Source organism: Mya arenaria, chromosome 17 (assembly GCF_026914265.1).
Source record: "Mya arenaria isolate MELC-2E11 chromosome 17, ASM2691426v1".
NCBI classification, from domain to species: domain Eukaryota; kingdom Metazoa; phylum Mollusca; class Bivalvia; order Myida; family Myidae; genus Mya; species Mya arenaria.
In genome coordinates this window covers 53,215,052-53,231,007 of record NC_069138.1, presented here as the reverse complement: position 1 = coordinate 53,231,007, position 15,956 = coordinate 53,215,052, and the positions used below count along the sequence as shown (strand labels likewise).

General features: G+C 34.9%; 1 protein-coding gene across 1 annotated transcript; it reads right to left on the bottom strand.

The window, feature by feature from the left end:
* Window positions 1-904: 904 nt before the first annotated feature.
* LOC128223619 (uncharacterized) lies at window positions 905-14,064 on the bottom strand. The gene is made up of 5 exons (XM_052932892.1): window positions 13,990-14,064; window positions 12,892-13,119; window positions 12,115-12,239; window positions 6,977-7,964; window positions 905-1,050 (listed from the first exon to the last, which is right to left on the bottom strand). The coding sequence occupies exons 1-5, from the start codon at window positions 14,024-14,026 to the stop codon at window positions 905-907; spliced, it is 1,524 nt and encodes a 507-aa protein (XP_052788852.1). The 5' UTR covers window positions 14,027-14,064.
* Between the last annotated feature and the right edge of the window lie 1,892 nt (window positions 14,065-15,956).

Genomic DNA, 15,956 nt, shown 5'->3' with positions numbered 1-15,956 from the left:
CTTCTTGAAAATTTTCAAATATATGAATATTTATTATAGGCTTAACCCAGATTATCCTCCCATAACTCCCATAATTAAAATATTGAACTAGAGACACATTAAAATATTCATAGAATACTGCGTAATTAAACGATATTGAAAATAACTTTCATTTTGTTTTTAGTTTCGTTTGTTCAATGTTTATTACTTAATTCTGGTTATAAACCTCTATTTAAAAGATGTTATTTATCTGTACCAAAGCTTTTCAAACAAGAGACTTATATATTGATATATAAATCACCCCTAAAGACATCATCGAACACAGTACTGTTAAATTAGCTTGAGGTTTTTCACGATATTATATAACTTGATTGTGAATAATCAATGGCAAACTTATTTATTTTGTTCTTTCATGCATGCAGTGTTTAATATGCACATTTGTTTTTGTGTTTACAACAATGTGCTATATATGATTGAGTTAAAAAATACACATTATGTTCTGTACTGTTTTGTTCTGATATAACTGGTTCGTAAATAAGGTTTCCTAGTGGAGCGTTTGTATTGAATTGGTCATTCAACGCTCAGATGGGATGAAATAAACATTATATTCAAAACTGTCAAATCGTCCGTTTCAGAATTTGTGAAATTAATAATTATTCAACAGATTTTCTTTTCTTTTGAAAATGTAACATGATTTTGTGGCAATTAATGACCATGAGCACCTGGATTTCCAACAATCGGGAGCTTTCATCTAGTTCATTGGGCCTGTCTCTCCAGTTAGTGTAAATACGAAGCAGGATGCGGGAAGAAACACGTGGCAAGTAGCCGAACCACATGGTAGGGACATTGACATATCACAGTTAGAGCCTGAAGGAATCTTAAGTAGCGATAAAAAACGAAGAGCAGCATCTGCAGAAACCTACATCTACACGGCACGTTCTTCCGGTGTGCCTGCACCCGTCTTCCCTTCGAGTCTCATGGCGACGGCCATGTGGGATCTTTTGTGTCCTACGCTTCCTACCAGCAATAGAGTTAACAGCAACAGTGTCCGAGAGCGGACGGCAAACCCAACTGTTTTGCAGGTGAAAAGAAGTGAAATTTCCATTGTGATTGTTTGCTTTTGCATTCTATGCGTTTACCCTGTGCCATTAAATGGGGTTTATGTTTTACCTACGGCTAATGAGCTTGTTTCTGTAAAATAAATCATATAAATATTGCGCATTCATCATATTTGAATCCTGTCTCATTAGTACTTATATTTTCTGTTTGACATTTACTATAACAGTAATTATACATTAATGTTTTCTTCTAATATTTGTAGGGAACCAGTTAATAGTGCTGCGGAAGACGACCATATGTCGGTAGGGTTCTTACGAATTGTTTCAGTTCAGTAATCATTCAACGTTGACATTACCTTATGAACGGAAACAATTATGTTTAATTCTCTTCGCTGTTAGCGTTTTGAACGGATGAAGCGACCGCCGTTGGACTGAATTGGACTGAAGTTTAATATATGGGTTTTACTCTAGCCTAGCATATCTTTGTGCGCGGGTGTGAAGTCTGCAGATAGAGTTGGGATCTCTTATCATTTAAGTACTTTATTATTTATTTTTAACTTTCCTCAAGTTATTTTACGTTTTTTTTCTTTATTTAGGCTTGTTGGGATAAGAGTGAGGTTTGTGCATGTAAACTGGTTTAAACCCCAGTAAATTTACATTTTATTGACCGTTCCAAGGCGGTACCTAACACTCCTTGATAAATATAACTAGTTTTTTTATATATATATAGTATGTATGCACTGTGCTCTTTGTAGAGTTTTGAGCTGTTCTTCCATGTTTGTTGCTTGTGATTTTTTATTTATGTGTTCTATGTCTTTGGCATTTACCCAGTGCCATTAAACAGCCGGGTTTATGTTTAAACATTTTTGCTACTAAGCTTGCTTCTGTAGTTTTTTTTACATAAGTATTAATTACAGATTATGCGAAATGTTTCATTTGTAAACAATTTGGATGAAATGTTAATTTGATTTTAATTTGACGGATTCACCTTTAAACAGAAAACGTAAACGCAAAAATATATTATGCTGTTCAATTTATACGTGCAATTTTTGAATTACATTGACCGTTTTTACTTTTCATTTTTATTAATTATATGTTTTGAATGCTTTTAAACAAGTTAGTTGCCATATCCATAGATTGTATGCTCTGATCAATTGTAGTGATTGTTATTTTAAATATTCAAGAATCTATTAAACATAACAGAAGACAATTCATAAAGTCATAAAACCATGCTATTTTATTAATATTATTCAGTTGTATGGTTTGTAAATTTGTAGTTTGTTTTAACAGATTATATTACAAGTAAGACACCAAAAATGTGCCCTATAGATTATTTTTGTACTTTTCAGTTTAAAGCATCATTCCAGATATATTTTCCATAATAAAAATCACGTACTACTCTGAAATAAGGCATGACCTTCAAAACATGTGACAACATTTGAGCCACAATTCCATTTACAGTCAGGGGAAGCTGTGACGTCATATATCCAGCTTCCACCACATTTAGTTTATTATAAGACCTGTTTCTTCTTGTTCGGCTGATTCTTAAGAAATTTGTTAGAGTTAACAACGTGACTAACGTCATCGTTGCTATCGTTTAAACGTGATATATCTGATGATGTGTCACATAATTAAATATAAACAATTTCAGCTGAAACAGTTATTTGAATTCGTTATACGGCAGATCAAAAGTGTATCCAGTTTACTTTTGAGGCAGTAACCATTTTAAAGATAAGAACGATAACGTTAACAAAATTGGGAACTTAAACAAAGTTCTGAACAATCGGTCCTCTGTTTGTCGAGGTTCATGTTTTTATTTGAATCTAATATATAGAACATCATGTGACCATTGAACAGTGTGTGTATACAACGTGAAAATTTACCTCATAAATACTACTTTGGAAGGCAAATGAAGACACTCTACGCCGCTATCATAGCCCCACATTTGGTGTTTTAATAGAGTTTCGTTGAGAGTTTAGTTTTGACAAACCTTTTCACAAATCAACCGCCTGATGGAGCACTTTCAAAACATTATTTTGGAAACAGGTTTGACGAAATGTAAGTGGAAACTAATCACCTAATCAAACTCCGGTAATAAGCGAAGGCGGGGCCCTCGAAGCGGTATATACTGCGCTTTGTGTAATTAAAATGGTAAAGAAAAGTTATCATTGTTTTAAGTCATCATTCGAAACAAAATGTTGCATTCCGACGTCGCATTTATGCCGTAATTTATCACGTCGTATACATACACTGTGTGAGAAGGCTCTTGAGAAACTTGGCAAAGTAAAAAAGGCACGTTTCCCCCTACGCTGAGCCCCGACATGCATCCACCACTCAGAAGACTGTTAAACAATAGACGTTGGAGACAATGTGAAAACAAATGTTCCTGTTCACTGACTCATATTGTGATATTGAGGATTATACAAGCTTTTCTGTAAATTGTAAGATACGTTGACTCCGTTTTACAAATTGTATTAGAGAGGTTACTGTTGCAATGTTTAGACTTGTAAAATAACCAAATTTGTCATTTGTGATTGAATGTTTAAAGTTTTAAATCTGGTACACATCTATTAACGTAAGCCGTTTGGAAACGATTCTAGCACCTTTTATATAAAAACACGTTCTTAAACATCGTAATAATTGCATATTTACTGATCATGTCTTAGTCGTATAGCATTGATTCGCTTATCATTGTGATAGACATCGCAATTCATATTGCATACTTCTTGTTGATATAAAATTGTACCGAAGTATCAGTTGTCAAAGTATGTATGTTGTTTTGGTCATAATATACCACGTGATTTGCACGCTTTAAAATCACAAATTTGGCATTTGTGAGAATTGTCATTTTGTTACTTAAACCTCGCATTTCCATTATTTGTTGTGAACAAATAAAACTAAGCATATAAACGTTGTTGTATTATAATGACGAAAGATATACATGATACTACCCACAAGACTGAATAAAGTAGAACTACTTATTCAATAAATAATGATGATCGAATCATTAGCTGTAAAAACGGTGAAGTACATGAAGCGCTGAGTTCACTTGCCTTTACACCGTAGCTACCTAATGCGTATATTATTGCCGTTTTGTAAACGGGTTCAACCCATTAAACACACCTACTATATAAAACGTATATATTATAGTTCATGCGTATTCACTTAAAGAGCGCGCCTGTTGCATATGAGCATTGTACAATGAAAGAAACGTTATTAAAAACAGCGAAGCAAATCGCTTGCAAACTGAGTGGAATAAACGAAGAAAAGACGGAACGATTTTTTTATAATTTTATTCATACGCAAAGAAATACCTCTTTAGCATTGATCTACACAGGAAGTGTGAGGAAATATATATTGTACATACAAGCGGTGCTTTGAAAACGTAGCTAATTCCAAGTAAGGAACTGGATTGTCTTGTTTAAAGTGGGTTTTTTACATCCATCCATCTTTACGTTACGATTGTTTTTCATCTTCCCTAATCCTGCCGTCCTGAGTCTGCGTGCCGAATAAGAATAATTTTGGAGTTTCTGCGTACCGCCCTCTTAAATAACGAGAACTTAAAAAAGCGCTTAATACCGCGTACCAAAAACGGGAATCTCATTTTCTTTTAATGTCCAATCTTTTTAATATCTTGAGTTTTTAGTTTTATTTAATCATCAACACAATGGTTTTGAACCTGTTTTATACCAAACTTGCACAAGTCTGTGCGACGACGTTGATGATAAAAAAGGTAACACTGCGTCAGTGCTTTTTCCCCTTTTTAAGTGAATAGGGAATAATGATCCCCTAAAATGATTACAAAATAGATTGGCATAATGATATTAAACAATAACCCTGTCGAAACTACAAGCCCGACAGCCATAATTCAACTTAGGGTTTAGTTTTTGAACAGGCACCCAACAGAATCTCAACGAGACACAAATTTACAAGTCAGTCGTCCTATTTAATATGTTATTACCATCGAGTGACTTGTTTTTTAATATAATATATATTTCAGAAAGAAACTGCAAAAATGGATATGGGTGTCTGTTTATTATAAATGATTGTATAATACAACAATAAGTTTACAAACATGTAAATGTTATGGAAACAAGTTTTGAGAAAAAAGCACTAAAACACAATGCACATATTTTTCCAAGCAATAATACAATTACAAATACAGGGACGAGGCCAGTGGTCGAAATTCCTGTTTAGGGGCACAAGGCAACGGCCCAAACAACAATGAACTATAGACACAAACATATTTACACCCCATACGCAAGTACAAACAGCATACACAAACTTACTCTACATACACGAAAACCAAACACCACACACAAACCATACCCTCACCAAAATTGCTTTACCGTTAAATGATGGGATGACCGCCTTGGAACAGTCAAGGGAACCAGAGGTAACTGGAACTCGACTCAACTGGGGATATAAACTTGTTAGTATGGCCATAACCTCACACTTGTCCCATCATTTATCAATAATTATTAATTTAAGATATATAAGCCTCATCAGAGCACGCATCAACTTGAAAACAATGAAGAATAACGCTGATAAACTGATTTCAAGTACTTTACGACCATATACCAACATTACCTATAAACGAAGGAATCAAGCCGGAGTCACAGTGCTTGATAAAGTCATTTAAAGACAACTGTCAAACATAGCTCGCCTTAACAAGGTTTAAAATTATGTCTTCATTTAGTCTTGTAATGAAAATATCATTGTAACCAGGAAGTGAATATTTACGCAAAAAGCTACAGAAACAAGCTCAGTCGCAAAAAGTTAAAACATAATCCCGGTTTAATGGTATTGGGTAAACGCCAGAGACATATAACATAAAATCACAAACAAGAAACATGGACGAACAGCACAAAACTCCACAAGCAGCACAGTGCATACATACTCCATATAAAACAAGGTATGTTTATCAACGATTGTTATGTACCGCCTTGGAACAGTCAGTAAAATGTAAATTTACTTGGGGTTTAAACTAGTTTAAGTGCACAGTCCTCACTCTTATCCCAACAATCCTAAATAAAGATAAAACGCAAAAGGTAAATCTTATCAAAGTATGCATTAACTTGAGGAAACTTAACAATAAAACAAATAATAATAAATTTATAGGTAGACCCCAAGTACTTCTATGATTAGAGATCCCAACTCTACATGCAGACGGAGGAATACAATTCAGAGCACCTAATGCAAAAAATAAATAAAGATACTATGCTGTCATTGTTTGATACTATAAACATCACACACAGTCTGCCTTATAAAATTAATGGTTTAAAACTGTGTGATCATAGAGTTTCATAATAAAAATCATCATTGTACAAAAACTGGGAACAAATAAAGAAAACATTTTTAAAAATAAAAGCGACATGCACTAGCTAATCTTTCCTTCCAATGAAAATATAACAAAACAAGAAAGCATTATATATATCCTTTGTTATATTCGTCGAGGTGCAAAAACGAAATGAATAAAAAAAACACAAACAGTCTTTTGCACATGAAACCACATAATTAAGGCTAAATAACCTATTTTACAACTTTAACACGATGTTATTCGATATTAACGCAAGAAAATGACCACATGTGCGGCTTCATCTTTTTCCATTATTTTGTACTATCAGTATACATAGTCATTGACAAGAATATCGCGTTCTGAACATAAATCACGAAACAACAATGGTAGGATATAAGAAGAACTAATTCCTTTAAGGCATATGTAAACTTTGAGAACGTGCTCGGTGTGGTACACACCGTTTCATGAAATTATGATCTTTTTTAACTTCGGAAAACGCAGTCATGAAGTATAAATGTTTCATGGTTCTGATTAATTACACACGTTTCAAATATTTGACAAAATCGTTACATTTTTCTGATGAAGAGCAAGCCTAAAGCACCAAGAACAACAACACCAATTATAACGCCAACAACTATACCTATTATAACCCCGATAGACAATCCAGTACTTTCCACTTCCGGGCCAGGTTCCACTGTATTTTTCTTTTCTGGACCAGGTACCACTGTACTTTCCTTTTCCGGACCAGGTACCACTGTACTTTCCTTTTCCGGACCAGGTACCACTGTACTTTCCTTTTCCGGACCAGGTTCCACTGTACTTTCCTGTTCCGGACCAGGTACCACTGTACTTTCCTTTTCCGAACCAAGTACCACTTTTCTTGTTATATTATGGCATTCAATATCTGGGCAAAAGCTGATCTCTTCTATTGGAACTCCAATATCAAGTTGATACTGTCCAGTTTCAATGTCATCCTCCAGTTGTGTTATAACGCCGTCAAAACTGATGTTAGAAACGTTTTTATAGTTGAGGTCGTATTTTATCCGATCAAATAATAACACATTCATAACTATGGAATTTGACGGATCTGTACTTCTTTCTCGTCGATTAGAATCTTGAAACACATATACTGTAACATGTTCGGGAATGTACTCCGTAAGTGATTGTTCGAGTTTTTCAACACTATCATCCATTATTTGCTCAACAGAAACTTTTAACATGTGAATATCCTCCGGCTCTGCTATCCTATTACTAATGCAGCCGAAACCCGTTTTCAATCCTTGCCCTACTGTGTTCCAAAAATTGCTTACAAAAGCTGACTTTATTGTCCAGAAAACTTTCCAATAGTTGGACCATCCGATGTCACAAAACGAGGGTGCACCCGGGTACGGGCTTACGTAACACCCAGAATGGCTTCTAAATGCAGCGTCTTTTATTTCGTCACAGCTAGGGTGATTGTACGGACGCAGCAACGGTACAAGAGCAACTTGGAGACATTTACGCACCGCATCGATCCACTTCTTTCCTATTTCATCGAAACCATTGTAGTTTTGGGTGTACAAACTACAGAATTTATCGCCATAGTCTAATGCGTAAGATGCCTCAGACCCACTACAGGGGTATCGCTTCTGTAATAATATAAAAGAGTACTTTTATTTATTTCTTTACGTCATATGAAAGAAGCATGATGACAGAACTATATAATCTTAATGAATCACACGTTTCTTATTCATTACTTATATCCAAATATTCGGGACACTGAACATATCGAAACTTCCAATAACCGTTATCTAAATATTTTGCAATGAAAGAAACACGGTACATGAATATTGATACAAATATTTAAGAAAAGTGTAAGCCATTTTCCTTTTTAGAACATAGTCTGTTCTGTTTTACCGATAAACAAACACAACATGGATTTGTTTCAATACAGGATAACTCATCGTTTTTTTTAAAAAAACGTAACGATTTGGTTTTAAGTCTTATTAATAGACGTTTGCTGAACATTTTTGTTCCTGTCAGCTCATCATGGCATGTGAATAAACACCAATTAAAGCGACTTATTAATGATTGTGAGCAATTATTAAAACATTAAAATTACGCTTCACTCTCCACTCATATATGCCGATCGCAAAATGTAAAGCTTTGTACTTTTCAAAAACACAGAGCACAGACGTGAATCGTTCTTGAACAAGCCCCCCTACCCCCCCCCCCCCCCCTCCCCCACCGCGCGCGTCATTTATCATATAAAAACGTGGCAGTGTCATGATAATACGGTCACTGGGACTAGTAACGTTTAGGGTAAGAGTGATCTAGGGGATGTTCGACTTTCAAACAAGAGCTCATAGAGGTCAGGCCTACGCTTTGAAACGTTCTTTTGGCATTTTAAAATGAGTTGGATGCATACTTTGATAAGATTTACCTTTTACGATTTCCTTTATTCAGGATGTTTGGTATAAGAGTGAGGTTGTGCACATAAACTGGTTTACTGAGCATGTTTCTTTAGCTTTTTGCATCAATAATAAACGCCCAGTAAATTTATATTTTACTGACCGTAAGTGACGAATGCCCCCGAAGTGCCTGTCAGTTAAATTGTGTATGCACTACTTTACATTTGTACATTCATTAACATTCAGCATATGTCGGTCCCATGAGGGATGACGTCAAGTGTTGAGATGTATGCAATAAGGAGGAAGGGACACAGATAAGAGTGAGGTTGTGCACACAAACTGGTTAAAAACAGTATATATACATTTTACTGACATTTTACCAAAGCAGTACCTAACGATCATTGATAAACACACCTGGTTTGTTTTATATAGTATATTTGCACTATTTTGTTTGTGCTGTTGTTCCATGTTTCTTGTTCGTAATATATTGTTTTGTGTTCTATGTCGTCCCTGTGCCATTAAACGGGGTTAATGTTTTAACTTTTGGCTACTGAGCTTGTTTCTGAAGTTTTTTTATATAAATAGCGATAGCGATTCATATGAGTTTATAGCTTTTATCACTATCGAGCTAAAAACAAAATTATATGTCTACAAATTAAAAATGATAATTGGGACGTTATTTCAATTCCACTGGAAAATGGATACGAACTGTATAGTAATAAATTATAGTAAGCAAACTTGAACATGATGCTTCGTTTACTTAGAACGGATTTAACAAATAATAAGTTTAAAGCGATAATTCTGTCTCCTGGCGTCAATGAATGATGGACAACAATGAGAACCTCCCCCCAAACAAGACTTTAAGGAAAGGAGCTTCATCTGGAGGAAAACGATATTGTGCATTGTGCCATTACTATGAGAATCAGATCCTTGGTGATGACTTTCGTGTGACCCTTCATCGCATTTCTGGCGGCCAATCAAAGCATGAAAAATCTAGGAGAATGGCCTGGTTAAGAGCTCTCAAGCTTCATCGGCCAAATCTCAATGTAAATGACAATACCAGAATATGTTCTCTTCACTTCGAAAATCGACAGTGTGTACTGAATATGTACCTAAATATTACAATCTAGGAAAAACTAAAGTAAACCTTGACAGCAGATTAAGGCGTCCACTATTCAAGCATGTGAATACAGACGCTAATCTTGATGACATGGAACATGTTAATGAAACAGAATTTCCAGTGCCAGAAAGGGAGATTTTCTTTGCAAGGAAAATTGAACATTACTGCCTTCCAGAAACTTTTGAAGACAGTTTAGCAAACTGTACAACTATTGAGGTTGAGGACACCAAATTATGTTACAGAGAAGAAGCCAACAGAGGAATCATCAACACAGACAGACACCTCTCAGACAAGTGGTGGCTATAAGCCAGAAGACATTATAGCAGGCAATGACGGTAATACTCCGTTTTACACAGGTTTTCCCACATATGCAGTGTTTATGCTGTTCTTTCAAACTTTCATCAAACATGGTGCTGATCGATTAACTGACTGGGAAGGTCAGAAACGAACACTACAACTACAAGATAAAATCCAAAAAGAGCTACCATCAATATTTATGCAAAAAGATACAGAAACATGCTCAGTAGCAAAACGTTTAAACATAAACCCGGTTTACTGGCAATGGGCAAACGCCAAAGACATAGAACACAAAATCACAAACAAGAAACATAGAACAGCACAAAACTCTGCAAACAGCACAGTGCATAAATACTATATATATATATATATATATATATATATATATATATATATATATATATATATATATATATATATATATATATATATATATATATATATATATATATATATATATATATATATATATATATATATATATATATATATATATATATATATATATATATCAATAATTGGTATGTTTATCTAGAATTGTTAGGTACCGAAACCAGAAAGGTATCGAAACCAGGCAAGAAACGAAAACTTCGACCAATAGATGAATTCTTCATTGTCTGTGTGAGACTAAGACTCGGAGCAACATTTGGCCGATTTGTACTGATACGAGTTCATTGAGATAAAACTGTGGCTTGTACATGCAGAGACGAACAAAAATTATCAGAAGTAAAATCATGTTCTAATTTGCCAAGGTCAACTGGTTTATTTGTGTTAGGAGATAAACTTACTTTAAATATAAGCTACCTTGCATTATAAATTGTTTTTGAAATCATGTTGTTTTATTCCTGAGATTGGTATTGAGTGACGTATATTTAACGACACCAGTGGCCTCGTCCGTAGTCGCTGGTCCTATTAAGAGTATCCGCTTCATGAGATTGTGGGGCATTTAGCACAGGCAAAATATAACCCTTTCAGAGCTATACTGGATCTTTAACGCGCGTCAGTTTATAGAACACGCAACCCATGTTTAACGTCCCTATAGGAAGACAATTAGTATTTTTAGTGTCGAGGCAGGCGATTGAACCTGTGGTTTTAAGGAATGGCTGTCCAGTGTGTTACCACTAGACCACTGACCCGACACGTATTTCCCTTTTCATGCCAAAGAAAAACAATCAATCAATCCGTTCGTCAGTGACTAATGCTTAAAGCAACCTACATTTGTTATAGGCAACGTGTTGTTATTATAAATAAACTCGAATCTTAATATACTTTATACATAAAAACAATCAATCAATCCGTTCGTCAGTGACTAATGCTTAAAGCAACCTACATTTGTTATAGGCAACGTGTTGTTATTATAAATAAACTCGAATCTTAATATACTTTATACATAACAGTTGATTGAAGGAAAAGTAGATGAAAAGAATGCCAATTTTAGTTTGCAAAGCAAATGTGTATTTTCAGCGGGTATAGTTATATCAATAACGTGTATATGCATATTCCTCAAAGGAAACAACATCGCCGAGTAGCAAGGCATCAAAGACAAATGACACATGCATCAAATGTATGTATCCAAAAATGTTGGGGCACAGCACGGAAAGGTCAAACTCTTAAATAAAACAATGAAAACTACCGGGACAGCCCTAGTTGTCATACATTTAAGCATAAACACCTTTAAAGTACAACACAAGGGTTTAAACTACAGTGAACTAGAAACACAAACGTATAAACACCACATGCCCAAATACAAACAACACAAACAGACCACAGAAGCATTCAAATAGCTTTATTAATAAATGATTGGATTACCGTCTTGGAACGGTCAGCGTAACACGAGTTCACTGAAACACGCGTCTACTGAAGGCATCAAATTATATGTATGGCCACAGCCTCACACTTGTCCCAATATTTAAATTCATTTTTCTTTAGCAATTATAACATTATTGTAAGTTACATACAAAACATAATTACCTCTAAGCATGTCCTATACCAACTACACTCTGTTCCATCAGGGCTGTAGCACCAAGCGGATAAGGGCGCTTCTGTACTATGTAGTGCGTAACCCGGTCGGCAAGAACAATCCTCGTTTACTGGGCCTAATTTAAAAGAAGTATGATTAAGCATTCAGAATGGGAACTGCTCTTTAAAGTGCGATGAGATTGAATGATTGATTTTCCATTACTTATTTGGTAGTGAAGCAATTTGATTTTTTTTTTTGATTTTTTTTTTGATTTTTATTTTTTTATTTTTTTTTTTGGGGGGGGGCGTGTGGGAGACGGGAGTTGGGGAAGGGGAAAATGAAAAACATTCGGATAAACTTGTGATCTCTTTTCATTATTTGTTTGCTTTAACATATAAGGCACTGACTAAAACTCATACTGTAGACGCACGAGATGTATGGTATTAACAAGAAAGAGTTCATTGCCTCATTGTGAAAGTTTTGCGCAATCATCTGATGTATCCGTAACGAACAATTAAATTCAATATTTATGCAAAAAGCTACAGAAACATGCTTAGTAGCAAAAAGGTTTAAACATAAACCCGGTTTACTGGCAATGGGCAAACGCCAAAGACATAGAACACAAAATCACAAACAAGAAACATAGAACAGCACAAAATTCTACAAACAGCACAGTGCATAAATACTATAGATATAAAAATAATTGTTATGTTTATCAAGAATTGTTAGGTACCGCCTTGGAACGGTCGGTAAAATGTCAATTTTAAATGTAATTTTAAAATGCAAACCTTGAAGTACTTCGTATTGTTCAAGCATACACTGGTAGTAACAGTATGTTCTTGTACGATCTTCACAAGTATAGTTTCCCTCGGACCGTTGTTCTATATACGCCTTGGTTAAACATGTTCCCCATTGGTAGTCTCCGTTATATCGAGCAGACGAAAAACATTCTACGATCCCGGATGGTCCAGAAAATTCATTACACTCCCCGGTGATAGGTTGTATAATTGCTAGAACTAAAAGATGAAAAAAGTATTTAGATTAAAAGCAGTAACGTTCATATTAAGTAGTAGTAGTTGCAGTATCATCAGCAGTATTAGTAGTAACAGCAACAACAGCAGTAGCAGTAGTAATATTAGTCGTAATAGTAGTAGTAGTAGTAGTAGTAGTAGTAGTAGTAGTAGTAGTAGTAGTAGTAGTAGTAGTAGCAGTAGCAGTAGCAGTAGCAGCAGCAGCAGCAGCAGAGTAGTAGTGGTAGTGCTGGTAGTAGCAGTTGCAGGAGAAGTGGTAGGAGAAGCTGTAAACGAAGTAGCAGCATCACCAGCAGCAGCAGCATCAATAGAAGTTGCAGTAGCAGAAGTGTTGAGTTGTTATAACAAACTCACGATGACAAACGAACACATGCCCCTTGCCCAAAATCGGAGATAAAAACGTGACACATTGTTATGTCGTGTTTTCACCCTCAATTTGGCTGCATGTTTTTACTAATAAAACCGTAAAAATAGTTAAATTAAATTGCAAATATCTTTCGAAATATAGAAAATTTAAGGAAAAATTCACAATACATTGTTGATTAAATATTTGTATTTGACAAACTACAAAAGCTTTTGGCAAAAAGAGAAAGTTTTGCAAAAAAATTTGAAAAAGATTTTTGAGCCACAAATTTGTTTTTTTGTTGTTTTTATTTCGTAAAATTTGCTTTACTCCTGAATACGCCTACTCATGTTGCAAAGTATGTTTGATTTATATCGCGAAAGTGAAAACAATCCAAAAGGGTTAAAAAAATCCACCTTTGAAACATTTTATGTTTTGGTTCGTCAAACCCTTTGCACAGTGGTAGGGACATCATACATATTTTAAAATAAATGCATTTGTATTATACGTACCGATGACTATTTCCAAAAAAAACTCGTATATGTTCATTGTGATTTATTCGTACAGTTCGGAAAGCAAATGAAAATAGTTATGCTAAAAACAAATTCAAACCAATTTCAAATGAAAAGGAAGTTTAAATCTTTGTCCAGATAAGGAGGTTAAAGGCCAATACAATAGTGATCCATGCAAACAATTATCAGTTTTTGTTTTGTTATATTGTTTTATAGGAAAAAGTTGCACCCACACTTAAAAGCTTAACCCTTGCATGGCATTGCTCCTGCGAACTGAACAAAAAAGCGCATTCGCATTCGCATATGTTTAAAAGGGTCCATTTTTTTACATTATTATTATTGTCACAGAACAACGCTCTTAACTAAAAGTGTAGGTAGCGTCCAAGCTCATCAAACGTAATCGACAAAATGAAATACGAAAAAGATCTTAGAATACACTATTGTTTTGAAGGGTGTAATTTTAACAGTTGTTATTTCAAAGAGAGTTTAAACATTACACAAACAATCATTAAGCAAATTAAAAAAAATATGAGAATGTCATCATATCCACACACACACACACACACACACACACACACACACACACACACACACACGCACACAAACACATGCACACACACACATGCACGCACGCACAAAATCGATGAACAGGATAATTGGTCCTAAGATTGATTATCGGCCTATTAAAAAGCACCCGGTTTGCACGTGATGCGAACATTCAGGATTCATATATTTACTCGAAACACAAATTCTTTAAATAATGTTTGCATGACAATTTATTAATTTGAAGCGAGTATATATCTGCCATCATGGTTGTGAATTCTACACAGCGTTCTTTGGTGTAGAGCCAATTAGATAAACCTGACTGTGCCTTTATATGTTATCAAGCCGCAATGATAAGACAGTTAAGTATGTGGCTAAAATACTAGCACACTCAAATGGGATTGATAAATCTCAAGGCCCTAAAATGTTAAAACCGTAATGCACACAGTCCGAAAAGATACTCGTGTCTCCAGGGCAGCAAAGCAAGTATTAGCAGCTTTTAATGAGGATAACAATCTTGTTTTCTTAAGACCAAAAAGGTGTCACGTTGCAACGTTTGACTCTCAGCCAGTGTTTATAACTTCATGCTCATTAGTCAGTGCGCTATGTTCTTGAAAAATACTATGTAGCTACAATTTAACCTTTATTTGTTAAGAGATAAACACGTCTCTTGTCGACTTTGGAGTAGACAAAGTGCAAACCAGGCTTTTCCGAGATAGCTACATGTCTAATTAAAAACTGTTTGCCAGTTTGTTAATATAGGAATGCGCATTAAAAGTCCGTATTAGGAAAACAATTAAAATTATAAGCTAATTGTAATATTGGCACGTTAATCCTGCACGTCATTTCAATTATGTGCTTTCGTAAGGACTGTATGAACTACGTCAAATGTAGCTTTCTAAATGCGGAATACATGGTCTTACTTGTAAAAACGTATCTTTCACAATATAAGTTTTAATTTTATTGCAATCTTCACGATTTAACATTTCAGGTCATCCATAACTCGCGAACGCTGTCATTTGCTGAAAATTGTTAATCCGAAATACCGCTATTTCGAAATATTTTGGGTCCTTACTATTTCGGATTAACGGTGTTCAACTGTAATTCAAATATCCAATAAAGTAATTAAAGCCAATGAATGTCCGAAGGCCTACAATCGCGCGATGCGGCTCATATATCAAATAAACAATTTAATCTGCTTGTAGCTATCCGCTCGTATCACCAGTGGAATTTGTTTACAAAACTATTTTATCCCAAGATGTCATAATCAAGAACATTAATCGAAACCCTTTTTCCATATAAACAAACCACTTGACAGTTTTATCATTGCTTCTTGATAAAGAATAAAGGCACATTCCGATATTTTAATATCACCCAAATATATGTGTTCAAAATACATTTTGGTACAAAGGGACATATTATCA

Excerpts from the sequence above, each read along its gene's own strand:
- LOC128223619 (XM_052932892.1), bottom strand. The coding sequence starts at position 14,026 with ATGAACATATACGAGTTTTTTTTGGAAATAGTCATCG. Across the intron at positions 13,120-13,989 it reads TTTTTTGGAAATAGTCATCG|TTCTAGCAATTATACAACCT; the intron begins GTACGTATAATA and ends TTCATCTTTTAG. Across the intron at positions 7,965-12,114 it reads GGTATAGGACATGCTTAGAG|AAGCGATACCCCTGTAGTGG; the intron begins GTAATTATGTTT and ends ATATTATTACAG.